Raw genomic sequence first — 18,507 nt, forward strand, 5'->3', positions numbered from 1 at the left:
ATGGGATTAAGATCCATGGACCCAAAATTTCAATGTTTTGGTCCCCGAGCCACTTAGTTATCACTTTTGCCTTATGGCACGGTGCTCCATCGTGCTGGAAAATGCATTGTTCTTCACCAAACTGTTGTTGGATTGTTGGAAGAAGTTGCTGTTGGAGGGTGTTTTGGTACCATTCTCTGTGTTTTTGGGCAAAATTGTGAGTGAGCCCACTCCCTTGGATGAGAAGCAACCCCACACATGAATGGTCTCAGGATGCTTTACTGTTGGCATGACACAGGACTGATGGTAGCGCTCACCTTTTCTTCTCAGGACAAGCCTTTTTCCAGATGCCCCAAACAATCGGAAAGAGGCTTCATCGGAGAATATGACTTTGCCCCAGTCCTCAGCAGTCCATTCGCCATACTTTTTGCAGATCAATCTGTCCCTGATGTTTTTTTTTTGGAGAGAAGTGGCTTCTTTACTGCCCTTCTTGACACCAGGCCATCTTCCAAAAGTCTTGGCCTCACTGTGCATGCAGATGCGCTCACACCTGCCTGCTGCCATTCCTGAGCAAGCTCTGCACTGGTGGCACTCCGATCCCGCAGCTGAATCCTCTTTAGGAGACGATCCTGGGTCTTGCTGGACTTTCTTGGACGCCCTGAAGCCTTCTTAACAAGAATTGAACCTCTTTCCTTGAAGTTCTTGATGATCCTATAAATTGTTGATTTAGGTGCAATCTTCGAAGCCACAATATTCTTGCATGTGAAGCCATTTTTATGCAACGCAATGATGGCTGCACGCGTTTCTTTGGAAGAACGATGATTTCAAGCATCACACTCCTTTTAACATGTCGAGTCTGCCATTCTAACCCAATCAGCCTGACATAATGATCTTCAGCCTTGTGCTTGTCAACATTCTCACCTGAGTTAACAAGACGATTACTGAAATGATCTCAGCAGGTCCTTTAATGACAGCAGTGAAATGCAGTGGAAAGTTTTTTTGGGGGATTAAGTTAATTCTCATGGCAAAGAAGGACTATGCCATTCATCTGATCACTCTTCATAACATTCTGGACTATATGCAAATTGCTATTATAAAAACTTAAGCAGCAACTTTTCCAATTTCCAATATTTATGTAATTCTCAAAACTTTTGGCCACGACTGTACATAGAAATGCATTGTTTAGTTGTAATATCTTAGCAGGCTATGATTTATGTGGCAGACAGTTTATGTATGTTTAGCTCTTATTTTTTCCTCATTTCTTCTTTCTGTATGTCTACAGGCTCTAAAGGAATTCAACCGAATTGACCTGATGGCACCGATGATTGACACTTCACCTGAAGCGACCAGGCAACTACATTTGGAGGGGGCGCTCCGCATGAAAGAGGGCAAAGACAGCAGGGTTAGTTCAGATTAAATCATTTTCATCAATAGCTGTTTAAAATGATTAATTGTAGCTGCTGCCCTTAAAGGGATAGCCACACAAAAATGAATTCCAAACCTGTAAGATGAAGATATTTTGAAGAATGTTAGTAGCTAAACCATCTCTGTTCACATTGACTTCCATTATATAAAGGAAAAATGCATTTAAAGTCAATGGGAGTTATCAACATTCTTCATAATATCTTCTTTTGTGTTCATGAGGTTAAGTAAATAATGACAGGATTGTTATATTTTGGTGAACTATCCCTTTAAGTTTCCTGAACGTTTTTATACAGTTTGTGAGTGAGTGTATGTTTTATATGTTTCTTTCTTATCTTGTGTAGATGGATGTTTACTGCTTCCTTTTTACTGATCTGCTGCTGATCACTAAACCAGCGAAGCGTTTAGAGAAGGTGAAAGTGATCCGACAGCCTCTCCTTCTGCATAACGTTGTGTGCAGAGAACTCAAAGACACAGGTAAGCACTAAACACATTTAGCTACGATATATATTTAATATGAGAAAACAGGCAGCTAAAGATCTGAAGAGATCATACTGTGAAATTTTAGATTTAAAAATAATAGTTCTGATTTTCTTTTCCTGTCTTAGGCTCATTTGTCCTCATCTACCTCAATGAGTTCAAGAGCGCTGTGGCTGCCTACTCTTTTCAGGCCAACAGCGCCACCCAGGGGCGAAGTTGGACTGATGCAATTTGCAATGTACAGGTAAAACTGTACTGGTGCATTACCAATAATGATCTTTGTCTGATTTAGTTTGTTCTCTGATCCTTGCTAGAGATGTTTGCTGATTTATCTAACTTGTACCTGCATTTTAGAATCAACTGCAGCGGTTGCGGTCAGAGGAAGCTCGCCGACAGAAGGCTTGTCTGAAGAAAAGACTACAGGAAGATCAGGCGGAAGATGAGGACAGCTGTAACTCTACAGCTAATTCACCTCAATTTAGACACAAAGATCAGAGCAATAGGTATTGTGTGTTATTTTATACTGATAAATACATGATTTTTATTTTTCAATTATTTTCATGTTTAATTACATTTACTATTAAATTTTAAATAATATATACATTTAATTTTTTTATTTTCTTTAGATGTATTTTTTTAAATATATATTTAATATTATATTATTTATTCATATTTTATTCAGGGTTTCCGCGGGGCATTAAAAAGCATTAAAAGTCATTAAATTGATTTTGCGAAAATTAAGGCCTTAAATGGCATTAAAAAGCATTAAATTGTTTTATACAGGCATTAAAACTTTAGATAGTGTTGAAGAAACAAATATTTCCAATTAATCTTGAATGTAGCCTGTATAGTTAATAACTTTGATTCACTGTCGCGAAGTATGATAAACACAGAAGCAGTTTGGTTATTGCTTCTGGCCGGTCCAAAATTGTGTGACACAGACTTTTTAAGAACGGCCAGTTTTAAGAGTTCAAAGTTTCTGAAATTTTTCTGTTCAGAATTGATATTTGAAATTTTGAACTCTGCAAATAAACGCTGACATTTTAAGCTGTCTCCTGATCCATTTCTAATTATGTTCAGCAGAGTAATGTATGTTCATTGTTGCCTCATTGTAAGACCGCATGAAAAAAATGCATTATAATATTCACGCATTCATACACAGCCGTGTTAAGTTATTGGTTGCGTATGGCATTAAAAATGTTAGAAATGGCATTAAAAAGGGCATTAAAAGGCATTAAATAAGATTTGAAAATCCTGCAGAAACCCTGTTATTCATATTTTATATTTAATTCATTTTATTATTTGAATGTAATCAATAAAATTACTATATAAGATGAATAACTGCTGTATTATGGTCTAATATTTATATAATGCATAAATATATTATATTATTATAAATAATAAATATATTTTGTCCTGTTTTCTGTAAACCGGCTTTGAAACAAAGAATAATAATAATAGAAAAATAATAGAAAACATTTTAATAGAAAACAAATACATTTAATATTTTTAAAAATTGCAAATTATTATATTTTTAAAAATATATTTATTTCTATTTTCTGTAAACCTTAAAATAACATAATACATTTCATATAAAAATATTGAATATTGTTATTATTTTATTATATGATGTTATGAATTATTTTTAATGTATTTGTTTTCTATTGTCTGTAAACCTGATTTGGAACACACTAATAAAATTTTTTTTATAAATAATATTGAAAATTATTATTATATTATATTATGAATTTTAAAAATGTATTTTTTTCTATTCTCTCTAAACCTGCTTTGGAACAAGCTAATAGAAAAACTATAGATTTAACATAAAAATTTTATATTTATTTTAAAAATATTTTTCTATTTCTTCTAAACCTGATTTGGAACAAACTAATAGAAAAATATATTATATTAATAATTATAATTATATTATATGAATTAAAAAAATATTATATATATATATATATATATATATATATATATAGTCCAGTTTTCTGTAACCCTGCTTTGAAACAAACTAATAGAAAAATTATATTAATTATAACAATTTATTTATATTTATATAAAAATATATTATATTTACTTTTTTTCATTCTGTTTACTTTTTCTAATAAATCTCTTTTTTAATTTTAATTTTATTACATTTTAATGTCACACTGGCTATTAGTTGACCTGTTGGACATTTTGTTTTACAATAAATGAACTCACATTATCATTTCCCTGTCTTAGCCAATCAGATGGCTCCACAGAAACCCTGTCGGTGATGGATATGGACGAGTCTGGATCATCTTTGGATCCTTCTACTCTTCATTCTGACTTAGTTGGACATTCAGACCACGATGCCGGTCTGTCCCAACACTTTGACTCTGCCGTCCCACAGCGGGCCACAGACTTCGAGCCCCATCCGGACAGTCAGGAGGGCTCAGACCTGGACCCACAGTGCCGTTCGATGTCCATGGACAGTGCCTACGGGACCCTCTCACCAGAGTCCATGGTGGAAACCCAGAGTCGAGTGTCCCCGGTAGAGGAAGACGACTCCGAGGACGACAAAGAGACGACGGGTGATGAGGAAGAAAACGCAGAAGAGGAAGACAATGAGGAAGAAAGCTCATTCGGATCTCAGAACTCAGTGGCGCAATCTCTAAAGCCCAGGCGCCGGCCGCCCGTCCAATGTCGGCTGCCGTTTTTAGAGAAACTCGCCGTCAAATCCCGTTCTGAGGACAACTTGTTATCCACAGTTCACGATGAAAAGAGTACCCACGGTGTTGCTAGAGCAGCAACAGAGTGCAAAAGAGGTCGGCACACGTGGGAACAGAGGGTTAAATATTTAGAAGGGCCGCTCAGCAGGAGCCTGACGGAGCTCAACCCTGCTGAATCGGACGAGTGTCTCCCGACGGACGCAGAGTTGGACGAAAACCTCACTCACAGCTTGCCCTCTGGCATGCTTTTGGACACACTGAGACGGGCCAAAATTGCACATGAGGCTGGTAGCAACCAGATTCTCTGCAGCGCGTCAGACGGGGAGCTGTCGCCCCCTAGTGGCCTGGAGGGAATGGGCCGCTGTAAGAGAGTCCAGCAGCACAAAAAACTCACACTGGCCCAGCTCTACAGGATACGCACCACACTGGTGCTCAACTCAACGCTCACAGCATCGTAAGTATTTGAATTTGTGAGCACATATGTGTTTGGATATTGTTTTTTCAGTCTTGAGCTTTGAGTGCTTTTACTAAAATTCTAAAGAAATTATAAACCACATAATGCAGAACAGTTTAATTTGTGATTTGGTTATGATATTTCGGTTGATGTTTTATTGTATGGAGTAACTAAGATATGATCAATTTTACAAAATAGATGGATCCAAAGCAATATAATATAATATAATATAATTTTCAATTTTTTTTTATAAATAAACCTTTTTTTTTTAAATAAATTTACCTTATTTTTTTAAGTTTAATTAATTTTCACACTTAAATTTTATTTTAATACTGACATTGTCAACCTCAGTATTCAATTTTACATTTATTTTAAAATTATTTTTATAATACAATATAATATAATATTGTTTATTGTAATAAATAAAAAATTTTAATTGATTTTTTATTTATTTTTCATCTAAATAAAAATTTACATTTTATTAACATTGTAAAATTCTATATAAAAAATATAGAAATGGTAAAAAATGTATATTATGTAAAAATATTACACCATATAAGAATACATTAAATTTACTTTATTTTTATTTAATATTTTATTGTAATATTGACAATCAGTCGACCTAAGTATTAAATTTTACAACATGGATTACCCCAGAAAATAGAAAAAAAAAATTGTAATTTTTTTATTTAATATAATATAATATAATCATTTTGTTTATTGTAATGAAATAATTTTTTTCAATTGAATGAAATTCTTTTTTTAATTTATCTAAATAAAAAAATTACATCTTTATTTTAGAACAATATAAAATTCTATATAATAAAATATAGAAACTGTAACATTTTGTATTATAAAAAAATTACACCATATAAGAAAGTAAAAAACACAAAACAATAAAATAAATGTACTTTATTTTTATTTAATTAAGTTTCACATTTATATTTTATTGTAATATTGATAATCAAGCAACCTCAGTATTTAGTTTTACAATATAGATTGTTCTAGATTTACAGAATATACAAAAAATAAAAATGTAGTTTGTAAAATTATAATATATAATGTTGTTTATTTGAATAAAATATTTAAAAAAAATGGTATTTATTTAAATAAAATCCTACATTTTTATTTTTTGTAATATTGTAAAATTCTATTTATAATAGAATTAAATGTAAATTAAATAATAAATTAAATTCACTTCATTTTAATATTGTAATAAAATATTCATTTTTTGTCAGTATTCAGTTTTACAGTATAGATTGATCCAGGTTTACAGAAAGTAGTAAAAAAAAAAAAAATTTGTAAAAATATAATTGGTTATTGTAATGAATACATTTTTCAAATGAATTAATTTTTTAAATTTATTTAAATAGAATGAAACATTTTATTTTATTGCAAATTTCAGTTTTTATAATAAAATAAAATATATAAATTGCACAATATATGTACTAAATGATTGTACTAAAGATTTATAAATCTTTTTACTATTTTATATTAATAATAGGCTGTAGTGTTTTTTATATTTACCAATTTTATTTTGTTTTAATTTACAAAAAAAGAGAAAATGTTGGTCTTGTATTGACACACAACATTTGTGTTATACAAAAGTACATTTTCTGACTGCCATTTTTTTTCCCTCCTCAGAGAAGTGTAGCATCTTACTGACACGGATGTTTTGGGGGGCGACGTTGTGAGACTGAATTCTGCGGGACACAAATGCACTCTACCCAATGAGCTCTCCGGCTGCCCTCTCGCTCCCTCATCCAGTCGGATGGATTCTTTCCTGTCGTTTTTCTGCGGGAGGGGCCTTCCGCAGACTCATTAACTCCTTGCACTTTGTAAAACACCACTAACTTCTAAAGAGGTCAAAGCTTTCGGTGAAACTGCGCCATTACCAGAACGAGAACTCGAGACAAAATGATCAAAGAAAAACTGCGACCGGAGCCCTTACCGTGGGACGTTTGAGGTTTCAACAGGTCACATGACGAATATGAGAATAAAACGCCACATCTTGGATTCCTTAATCAACCTGTTTGCTTTCTAAGAGTATTTCTGTTTTGAAAAAGAGGATGCAAGTGATTGATGTTAACTGCACTACTGTATGTGACTGTGTGTGTGTTTATGAATGAGATCTGTGTATGACTGAGTGAGTTATAAATCTCCAACTAAACCAAATCACTGTTTGACTTTAGATAACTTGAGTAGCCACTACGGCATGTTACGCATTACTTTAGGACCAGTGTTATGTTCATATGACAGGAGTGTTTCTGTCATGCAACTGCTTCTTTGGGTTGACGTGGCTCATTTAAGTTATACATGAGCACATCGAACCCTTTACTGTATATTGTGTTGCGTGGGTCAAGTTAGATTCATAAATGTATAAATAATATCTGAAATGCTCCAGCAGAGGTGTAATTAAAGGCAAACAGACTGAAAAAAAAAATCTGTATTTTGATTTATAACATTCTAAGGATTCAGGAAGCGTCGCCTGACACTAGATGAGCACTTATTAGAGATCATCCGACACTGAATAGGGTGTTTGGTTTAAGTGGAAGCTCATGTTAGTTTTCAAACATTAACATATGTATTGATGATTTATTGTCTTTTGTAATCTTATGATTTCACCGATACTGCTGTTACCCGAAAGGATGAACTGAAACTGCCTGGTGCTTTACTAAACCAAGTCCTTCTGAACTCCCTTTATGAAAGAAAGAAACAAAAAAACACCCCACCCAAAGTAAAAATGGTGTATTATATGTTTACTTATTAGGCTTTTTGTGTTTGTGTCATATTTATTGAGCGTGCATTGTTTTATATATATAAAATATGGTCTATAATAGTATCATTTCACTTCACGGTTGTACTTTTTGAGTTTTGTCGTCTTCATTTGTTCTTTGTCATTTGTTGAATTAATTCTGAAATCTGCTAAGAACCAAAATAACCTTGTTTTCCCATGTGAGGGAGTGTTCCTTAAATGTCTTTCGAAATAAAAGACATCTTTCAGTATTTCCAGAGTTTGATGTGACTTATTAGAGACCTCTGGGGTGTGTGTGTGTGTATCAGGGCATTTCCTCTGAGGAGGCAAGAAAAGGTTAGCACTTACGTCATGGTTTGGTCAGTTATCCGGATGTGCGGCCATGTTGGAGATACTCGGATGTAAACAACAGCATGGATTGCATGGTAATGCACTACTGAATACATTGTTCTGCCAATTTTATGCTGTCTAAGCTACAAAAGAAATGTGTTGAAGTAGCTAAATCAAATAGAGAAGAACTTAGCAGGAAAGGGCGCAATATTTTGACAAACTACAAGCAGAGTTCAGTTTGGCCAACCACAAATACCTTTTGATCCTCAGTTTTTTGCACTCTTCTCCTTGATTTGTTATAACTGTTGGTAGTCTATAGTACTCCAAATGTTTTCAATGTCCGACTGATTAGTACAGCCCAAAACATGACAATATTTGACCATTTTCAGCAGCAATAATCAGCAAAATATGTGACTTTCGTCCGGTTCAGTGGCTTTGTTTACGTGCAGTTCCATTATGGCCGCTTGATAACTCGTCGTAAAAACCCTCTGTTGGATGAGAAAAAAGTATATGTGACAAAATATAACGTGTATAATTGTGTATAATTAAAACGTGTTTTTCTAAAGAAACATTGTGCAACAGCGACAACAGCAGCAGGTAAAGTTATTACAGTGGGAGTCAGCTTTTCTCTCGCTTCCCCTGAGCCGTTAAAAAACGTACGAGTCATGTGAGAGGAGGCAATGCCTCCATCGCAATATGACTGGATATGACTGATTATGATAGGCTTTGATTGGCTGATGCGATAAATCCCGCCTCTTCTGTTCGTGAGCTTTCCGCATTGGTGATTCAGTCTGAATGAACAAATGGCGTCAATGGAAAGACTAATTTTAAAAAGTAAGTAAACAACCCACACACTTAGATATAACCACTTTGTTATGTCAAAACAAGATTGGAAATAGACGGAAAAATGATCTGTGGGAGTTTTTAGAGAGTAATCAGCTTGGGGAAATTTAAGGTAAATCTTCGTGTCTGTGACCAATATTTATTTACCGAGCTTTGACTGATGACTTGGGAAAATAGTTAAAAGTTAAGTATTAAAAAGAAAAGCTGAACATACACTACTAAGAGTTTTTGACAGTATTTTGATGTTTTTTAAAAGAAGTGTCTTCTGCTCACCAAGCCTGCGTTTATTTGATCCAAAATACAGCAAAGGCAGTAACATTGTGAAATATTTTGTACTATTTAAAGCAACACTAAAGAGTTTTTTTTTTTTTACCTTAAAATAATGTTTCCGAACTCGTGTCAGTGGTTCATCAACTCATAACAGGGTGAAACTGCACTTTCGTATTCGCTTTGCGACCCTCTATTGGCCAGAACAGCACTATGTAAGTTTGGGTCATCGGGTCGTGGTTTTGTAGTTCAAATGAGACTACAAATGCGACTTGCTTTACGGAAAAAAAATCTAACTATGTCATTATTATGTTTTATTTCGTTTTCATACTTTCATAAAGCCATGCAACATACTCTACCTTGTCACTGGACATCGTTATTTCCAAAGCCGGTCCTGGATAGCCTCCAAACAAATAACGTGCATGTATAGGGTTCAATTATTTACGACAGCGGTAATGGACAATTCTGCTTCCAACCTGTAGAGGGAGCGAAGTTCTTTAGTGTTGCTTTAAAATAGGGCTGTCGCGATAAGCGAAATATCGCATAACAGCAGAGGAATGCAACAACCATATTTGTGTGTTTTCTTTTTTCCATAAGGTTTTGCCCTTCTCGCTTTACACTTAATGCATGTGTATTGAATATTAAATTAGCCTACTATATAAGTTAGTAATGATAACATAATGTGTACCATGCTGATTTGTACAGAGGCTTAGTAGATTCGCACTTAACAAGCCTAAACAGACAGCTAATGAGAGAGAGATCGACTGAGCCTGTGCGATTACCTGCGTCTGTCTTTCGGGCCAGTTAGATGTATGTGAAACTAGCTTGTCATGTCCAAGGAAAGCGAAATCTCTGTCTTAGCATCGACGCTCTGCTGGTCAGCTGAGCCTTTAAAAGTGGCGATCAAAGTTAAAATTATTTAAACAGCGGTGTTTCATTACGTCTCTCTGTGAATAAATAAGCGTTTTTGAATGTGTAGTTGAATGAACGGTTTAAAGAATCACTCAAAACAGTCCCTTGCCTCCATCTTGTGGCGTAACTATGAAATTGCACTACCTGACAGCTCACATAGAGCACGCAGCTAAAATATTAACCGAAAAAATCTCTTGTCCAGTCAGATTCGAAGATCCGCGCTAAGAGTAAAGTACGTCTGACATTCTTTAAAATTAGCATTTCTTTCTGGCTATGATGTATAGGTTTCTATGTGAGTACTGTTCACTTCACTTCATGTTGTAACGCGATTTGGTTTCGGTTTCATTGATTTCTGAGTATGACCTTGTAACACAGAGATGCTGTTCTTCTGAACTTTCTATTCATCAAAGAAACATGAGAAAGTACTTTGTACTAAATGTAAATGTACTTTGGATCAAATGAATGCAGGCTTGTTGAGCAGAAGAGATTTATTAAAAAAAAAAAACAATAAAAATCGTACTGTTCAAAACTTTTGACTGGTACACAAATAAAATATATTGTTTAAATTTGGAAAAAATATAAATTATGTTTTTAAGCATTTTACTTTCATCAAATAATTGTGTGTGTGTGTGTAGCCTATATAAGTAAATGCTTCTAAAACGTGTAGATATAGAAAGCCACATATAAACATGTTGTCATGTAATAATGAATAATAGAAACTATATATGTGACCCTGGACCACAAAACCAGTCTTAAGTCGCTGGGGTATATTTGTAGCAATAGCCAAAAATACATAGTATGGGTCAAAATTATTGATTTTTCTTTTATGCCAAAAATCATTAGGAAATTAAGTAAAGATCATGTTCCATGAAGATTTTTTGTAACATTCCTACTATAAATATATCAAAATGTAATTTTTGAATAGTAATATGCATTGTTAAGAACTTAATTTGGAGAACTTTAAAGGTGATTTTCTCAGTATTTAGATTTTTTTGCACCCTCAGATTCCAGATTTTCAAATTTTCAAATAAATTTATCTCAGCCAAATATTGTCTTATCCTAACAAACCATATATCAATAGAAAGCTTATTTATTGAGCTTTCATGATGTATACATCTCAGTTTTGTAAAATTTAACCTTATGACTGGTTTTGTGGTCCAGGGTCACATATGATCTAAAATAAATATTACACATCATAGAAGGAGAAGGGTCCGTGTATCATCTGATCATTCAGTTATTCCACTTAATCTGGCAAACGAAAAATAGGCAAAACAGGTTGATATTTCATTTTTGGGTTTTTCTGAATGAGCCAAAACATGACAGCTGATTTCTTTTTTCCGTTTTTCAGCTCGAAACCAAAAATACAATAAACAGGAAAACCAAAACTAAATAATACGGCTAAATTACGTTTTTCTTTATTTTCAGTTTTTGCTGTGTTTTACCGCTTTGCGCATGCGCAATGAATAGCGGCGTAAAAGCCTGTCATCATTTGTGGTACACTATAATGTAAAGATATGTAGAAGATACACGTCATGCCAGCCGCACTTTTTTGCGCGTCTAATCGTGAAGTTGAATCAAATGATTCGAGATCCGATTGGAGCGCTTCGAAACAGTGGATCACGCAGTGTTTACTGATTCGGAGTTTCCAAAAAGCTCCTTACTTTGCTCACCTTCTCTATAAAATGTATTCGTTGTTTTAAATTAATCATTACTATTAATAGGCCTAACCTAGGATGTTTTTATTAAATTGTGAGGACATAATACAGCTTCCGTCTTATTAAAAACATTTCATGACCTGACACCCATTATTTTTTTCTTACCTAAAAAGACGGGTATATAATGCGCGTTGTCAACTAATTACACTAACCAGTCTCTCCAGGATTTCATGATTTTTTTTTTTTTTTTTTTTTGCGCGTCTAATCGTGCTGGAGCGGTCAAAATGTATGTACAATATAATTTATTCAGAAATCAAATCGCACCCATAAATCGCCCCCATCCCCCCGGCAAATCGCACCTATATATACAATATTTATTTATTGCTATTTTCCATCATGTCAAAAAAAGAGTATGATTTTAATGTTTCTGAATAAATTATATTGTACATACATTTTGACCGCTCCCAGCACGATTAGACGCGCAAAAAAAAAAGTGCGGCTGGCATGACGTGTATTTTCTACATATCTTTACATTCTGTACCACAAATGATGACAGGCTTTTACGCCGCTATTCATTGCGCATGCGCAAAGCGGTAAAACACAGCAAAAACTGAAAATAAAGAAAAACGTAATTTAGCTGTATTATTTAGTTTTGGTTTTCCTGTTTATTGTATTTTTGGTTTCGAGCTGAAAAACGGAAAAAAGAAATCAGCTGTCATGTTTTGGCTCATTCAGAAAAACCCAAAAATGAAATATCAACCTGTTTTGCCTATTTTTCGTTTGCCAGATTAAGTGGAATAACTGAATGATCAGATGATACACGGACCGAGAAGTTCACCCCCTTGTCATCCAAGATATTCATGTCTTTCTTTCTTCAGTCGTAAAGAAATTATGTTTTTTGAGGAAGACATTTTAGGATTTTTCCTCATATAGTGAACTTCAAGGGTGCCCCGATTTTATACTTCCAAAATCCAGTTTAAATGCGGCTTCAAACGATCCCAAATGCGGTTTTAAACGATCCCAGCCAAAGAATAAGAGTCTTCCCTAGCGAAACGATCGGTTGTTTTCATAAAAAAAAAAAAAAATGTACATATTTGTCAAACGCTCGTCTATCTTGCTCTCCCTGAACTGTTTTTTTCGGGTTCAAGATATTTAGGGTATGTCGAAAAACTCCAATCTCACGTTCTCCCTCAACTTCAAAATCGACCTACATCACTATTTTACCTTTTTCGTTAGGGTGATTGATCTTTCTTGCATTTTTACTTTGCAAAGACTGGGTCGGTACCTCTGTAGTGATGTAGAATGATTTTTAAATGATTTTTGAAGTTGAGGGAGAAAATACGTTGAGAGTTTTCGACATACCCTAACTGTCTTAACCCATACACATAGTTCAGGGAGAGCTAGACAAGACGAGCGTTCGAGGTTAAAAAGTATTTAAATAGTTTTTTTTAAATGAAAATAACCGATCGTTTCGCTAGATAAGACCCTTCTTCCTCGGCTAGGATCGCTTGGGATCGTTTGAAGCCGCATTTAAACTGCATTTTGGAAGTTCAATCTCGGGGCACCATGTAAGTCCATTATATGGACAATTTCCTCAAAAATACAATTTCTTTGCGACTGAAGAAAGAAAGACACGAACATCTTGGATGACAAAGGGGTGAGTATATTACGTATATTTTTTTGCTCTGGAAGTGAACATATTTAATTTTTCACTTTATAATTTAAGTCTTTATATGTCTGGCATCTAAAAGATTGAAAACCCGTCCAGGTGCGCCCCCCCAAAAAAGTAATTCCTCACTATGAACACTAGAGGGAACTACTGCGTCAAAGTTATAGCATTACAGTGAAGCTGAGTCATAGAACCGGCTCTGCAATAGAAAGCTAATGTTATTTTAGTTTTTAAGGTATTATTTGTCACTCAATTTAACATTTATTATTTAGGGAGTTATAATATAATAACTTCCTAAACGTACATCGCTCTAAAAAAGGCACCTTCAAGAGTACTGAGTGCTGACTACTAGTAATCTCAGTGTTGCTGGGTATTTCTTTATCAGGTTTTTCCAGCAGCCAGTCAGTTGAACATTACAAAGTTTAATCTAAAAAGTCCTAAAATGAAGCTGTATAATCTAAACAATTGCTTCCACTGATATAAATTCAGTTACAACTACTAAATCTCGAGCAATGGCTATATGTAGACAGTATATGTAATCAAAGACAGGACGGCTTTGATTCATCATACTTTACATACAGCAGACGTCTACCACACTGAGGATGTTTTATAGAAACATAAACACAAGATGAGATGTTCAGCTGTGTATTTACATATGGCAGACATTAAACCGTACATGGCCTTCTCTTGCATTTACTCTCAAACTGTTTCATCAGATGAATTATGTATCTTATCAGTTTTTTCTTTTTTTTGACATTCATGCAATCAGATCTTTCTTTGCGCACGGCAGCGGTTGGCATTGTGGGATGTGTGCAGGCCAAGGTGTATTTACAGGTGATTATATCAGCTAATCGGTGGATTACAGCATGTTGACTCCACACAAGACCCTAATCCTCATGGAAAAGGCAGCGTTCCGGCCCATGGGATTTTCTCCATTAATCCCATCCTAGATTTGCCGGATCCAGCCCCGGCCTCCCCCCCGATTCCCACATCTGGCCTTCTGGGGCTTATCAATGTAATCCTCCATTTTAGAAGTAGTTTATTATGCTTCATCGCTGATACACTGGACTTTAATTATAAAAATGCAGCTTTTCACTGCGACCCAAAAGTAATTACACAACCTGAGTCGATTAGCTGCTCTGTTTGTGTGTGTGTGTGTGTGTGTATCTGTGTCTTCATACACACCTCATGGTACAGTATCCCATGATTCTCTGTGTTTTATATATATAATGTTACGAAAGATTTCAATTTAAATAAATGTTGTTCTTTTAGACTTTCTGTTCATCAAAGAATTGTGGAAAAAAGGTAAATCATGGTTTCCATTGTTAAATAAAAATGAAACAAAAATAAAACCGTGAAAAAAAATGTTTTCATTACTTGAAATAAAAAAAACGTATTTAAAAAAAAAAAATTTAACATTTTAACTAAAATAACAAACAAATTACTAGAACTTTAACCTAAATATATCAATTTTGGTTATATTATAAAAGTGACAGTGAAAGTTTATAAGAATGTTGCAAAATATTTAAATTGAATTCATTTTAAACAAACATTAACTGAAATAAAAATAACGTTTTAAAAAACACTTTTATTTCAGCTATTTATTTTAGCTATTCGCCAAGGCAAAATAAAATCTGTTAAAAGCAATAATAATATTAATAATTATTATACACAATAAAATGAAACAACACAAGAACAATTACTTATATATATTTCTATCAGGTAGTTTCAGAAATTTATTTGAGCTATTTGCCAAGGCAAAATAAAATTTCAATAATAAATAAATAAATCTGTAAATAATAATAAAAAAAATCATATAAGAAAAAAATAAAAATCAATAATGAGAAAACAACAAAAATTAGTCAAACTTTAACCTAAATATATACATTTTCATCATATTATACATTTTGAGAAGTCACTGTAAAGTTTCGTAATAATAATACTAAAGTACAATAAGTATTACCTAAAATAAAATGGTATAAAACTAAAAAAAAAATGTATAATTAAATGGAAAAGTATAAAAACACTTTTTTTTTTAATTTCAGCTATGGTTTTAAGCTATTTTATTTGAGCTATTTGCCATGGCAAAATAAAATAAAATCAAAATAAATAATAAAACTCTCTTAAAAAACAAAATAATATTAATAATTAATAATAAAAAAATAGTACAAAATAAAATCAATAATAAAATAAAACAACACAAGAACAATTACTAAAATTATATATATATATATAAATTTTGGTCATATTATAAATTTTGGTTATATTTTAGCTATTTCCCAGGGCTAAGATTTTATTATTTTTATTATTTTTTTTTAATTCATTTTAAACAAACATTAACTGAAATAAAAATAAAGTATTAAAAAAAACACTTTTTTTTATTTCAGCTATTTATTTTAAAATAAAATCTGTTAAAAACAATAATAATGTTAATAATTATTATATAAAATATATGCAAAATATTAATTTTTTGATCATAAACTATACTTAAAATGACCAAAATATATATATATGCCTTTAAAATGTGTAGTTCTGATGCAGAATGTCACATATTCATGATGGACTCCTTAAAAACGAATGTATTATTTATTTATTTAATGAATTAATTTTTGTCCCATTATTTTGGTCTATTTAATCAACACTGTTCTTTATGTCTGTCACCAAGTCCGACACAGACGATCATGAACTCCTGCTTCTCCTTGTGACAGATGTCATAAAGCATCCTGTAAAAATTGTCTGATTAACACAAAAGGGCACTTTGGCAAATCCAGATTACGAGAGCACTTTCCTTTATTAAACGCCGCCAATCCCAGCACTCTATGCAGCTCTGGGATTAAGATCAGGTAGACGCCATTGTCTGTCCGGACAATCCCTCTGTAAGCCTGCCGGTGTTTCTGCGCTCGTGACGGAGCGACATGGACGTGTGTTAGTGTGAACACCGTTCTCTTTAATCAACATCATCCTCTTTAGAGGCCCAGGTGATTGGATTTGGGTTGTGTTTGTATGAGAGAGAGAAGTGGGAAAGAGAGCTGAGGCTTGTTTATGAGGTTTTCCGCTGGGAGAAAAGGCATCGGCCATATGGAGAGACTCACCGTGAGAACAGCTGCCTCCCATCAGCCCATGTCACACGGCACCGTTACACACTGATTGACCTTTGTATTGTCAGGTTAACATGGAATATTGTGTACAGATTTAAAGAGGAGACAGAAAATCTGGTTTGAGGTTTGATATCTCATACATGAGACAGGTGTCCTGACAGGTTTTAATTACTGTTGTAGTTGTTGGTATTATTATTGCCACAAATACAATATATTCATATAATATATTAATAGATAAAATAGAAATATTAAACAATAATAAAAGCACCATAAATTATTAATTAAACAGTTAACATAATTTTTATGAATTCTTATTCTTACTCATATTCTTATGTATTACTTAATTTTTGTTATTTGTTACCACAAATAATATAATATAATATAATTTTTTAAAATTATTTTTTTGTTTATGAATTACTTCTATATTCCTAGTCTTATTCTTATTATTTTTAATTTGAATTGTTTTTATCAATTAATGGTTACAATCAAACAAATAAACACATCACCTAAAAGTGTATACTATAAAATAATAGTCCAGCCTCTGTTTTTTTTTATTTGTTTGTTTGTTTTCCTTTTGTATTATGATCATGTGAGTAATAATAATAATAATAATAATTATGTATTTATCCTTTCTTATATGTGGTGACAAATAATCACACAAAAAGAAAAATTTAATAAAAATACCCATAATAATATAAATAAAACATACCTATAATAATGAATTAATTATTAATTAACTAACTAATTAAAATACCCATAAAAAGAATATGAATAAAAATAACCATAGTAATAAATACTACTTCCAATAAATAAATAAATAAATAATGCTATTTTGAACAAAATACCCTTAATAAATAAATATATATCAATAATGATTTAAACAAAAATACCTTTAATAAATAAATATACCCTTAATTATTAAATAAATAAAACCATAATAATAATCTAAATAAAATTCCAATAACTAATAATATAAATCATATGAATAAATGTATGCATAATAATAATTTGAATAAAAATACCCATAATAATTCAAATAAAACATAGCTATAATAATTAATTAATTATTAATTAACTAACTAATTAAAATACCCATAAAAAGAATATGAATAAAAATAACCATAGTAATAAATACTACTTCCAATAAATAAATAAATAAATAATGCTATTTTGAACAAAATACCCTTAATAAATAAATATATATCAATAATAATTTAAACAAAAATACCTTTAATAAATAAATATACCCTTAATTATTAAATAAATAATACCATAATAATAATTTAAATAAAATTCCAATAACTAATAATATAAATCATATGAATAAATGTATGCATAATAATAATTTGAATAAAAATACCCATAATAAGAATATGGATAAAAATAACCATAGTAATAACTACAACTACTACTACTACTAATAATAATTATTTATTTATTTATTTGAATTAAAATACCTACAGTAATGTTTTAAATAAAAATACCCATAAATAAATAAATATAAATAATAAATGTTTAAATAAATACCCATAACAAACAAACAAATAACATAAACAAAACATAATAAGAATATGGATAAAAACCATAGTATTAAATACTGCTACTACTAATAATAATAAACAAATAATAATAATTTAAAAAATGCCCATAGCAATAATTTAAATAAAAATAAAATACCCATTATAATAATATAATAAAAATACCCATAAATAAATACATATAAATATTAATAATTTAAACAAAATATCCTTAATAAATAAATAAATACCCATAATAATTTGAACAAAAAATACTCTTAATAAATAAATAAATCCATAGTAATACTTTAAATAAAAAAAAATATATAAAATATACCCATAATAATAATTTAAACAAAAATACCCTTAATAAATATAAATAAATAAATACCCTTAATAGTATTATAAATAATATGAATAAATATACCCA

At 31.9% G+C, this 18,507-nt stretch overlaps 1 protein-coding gene across 3 annotated transcripts in view; it reads left to right on the plus strand.

The window, feature by feature from the left end:
• Positions 1 to 8,037, plus strand: part of LOC141290946 (pleckstrin homology domain-containing family G member 5-like) — a 170,865-nt gene extending 162,828 nt beyond the window's left edge. For 2 of the 3 annotated variants that reach the window (XM_073823096.1, XM_073823098.1), the window contains 6 exons: positions 1,262 to 1,381; positions 1,746 to 1,878; positions 2,010 to 2,125; positions 2,236 to 2,384; positions 4,108 to 5,031; positions 6,676 to 8,037. In XM_073823096.1, coding sequence (XP_073679197.1) covers positions 1,262 to 1,381; positions 1,746 to 1,878; positions 2,010 to 2,125; positions 2,236 to 2,384; positions 4,108 to 5,031; positions 6,676 to 6,685 — 1,452 coding nt within the window. In that variant the 3' untranslated portion in view covers positions 6,686 to 8,037. Of the gene's footprint in view, positions 1 to 1,261; positions 1,382 to 1,745; positions 1,879 to 2,009; positions 2,126 to 2,235; positions 2,385 to 4,107; positions 5,036 to 6,675 lie in introns of those variants that run through there. The other variant, XM_073823097.1, reaches the window with a different exon arrangement.
• Positions 8,038 to 18,507: the final 10,470 nt, after the last annotated feature.

Source organism: Garra rufa, chromosome 18 (assembly GCF_049309525.1).
Source record: "Garra rufa chromosome 18, GarRuf1.0, whole genome shotgun sequence".
NCBI lineage: Eukaryota > Metazoa > Chordata > Actinopteri > Cypriniformes > Cyprinidae > Garra > Garra rufa.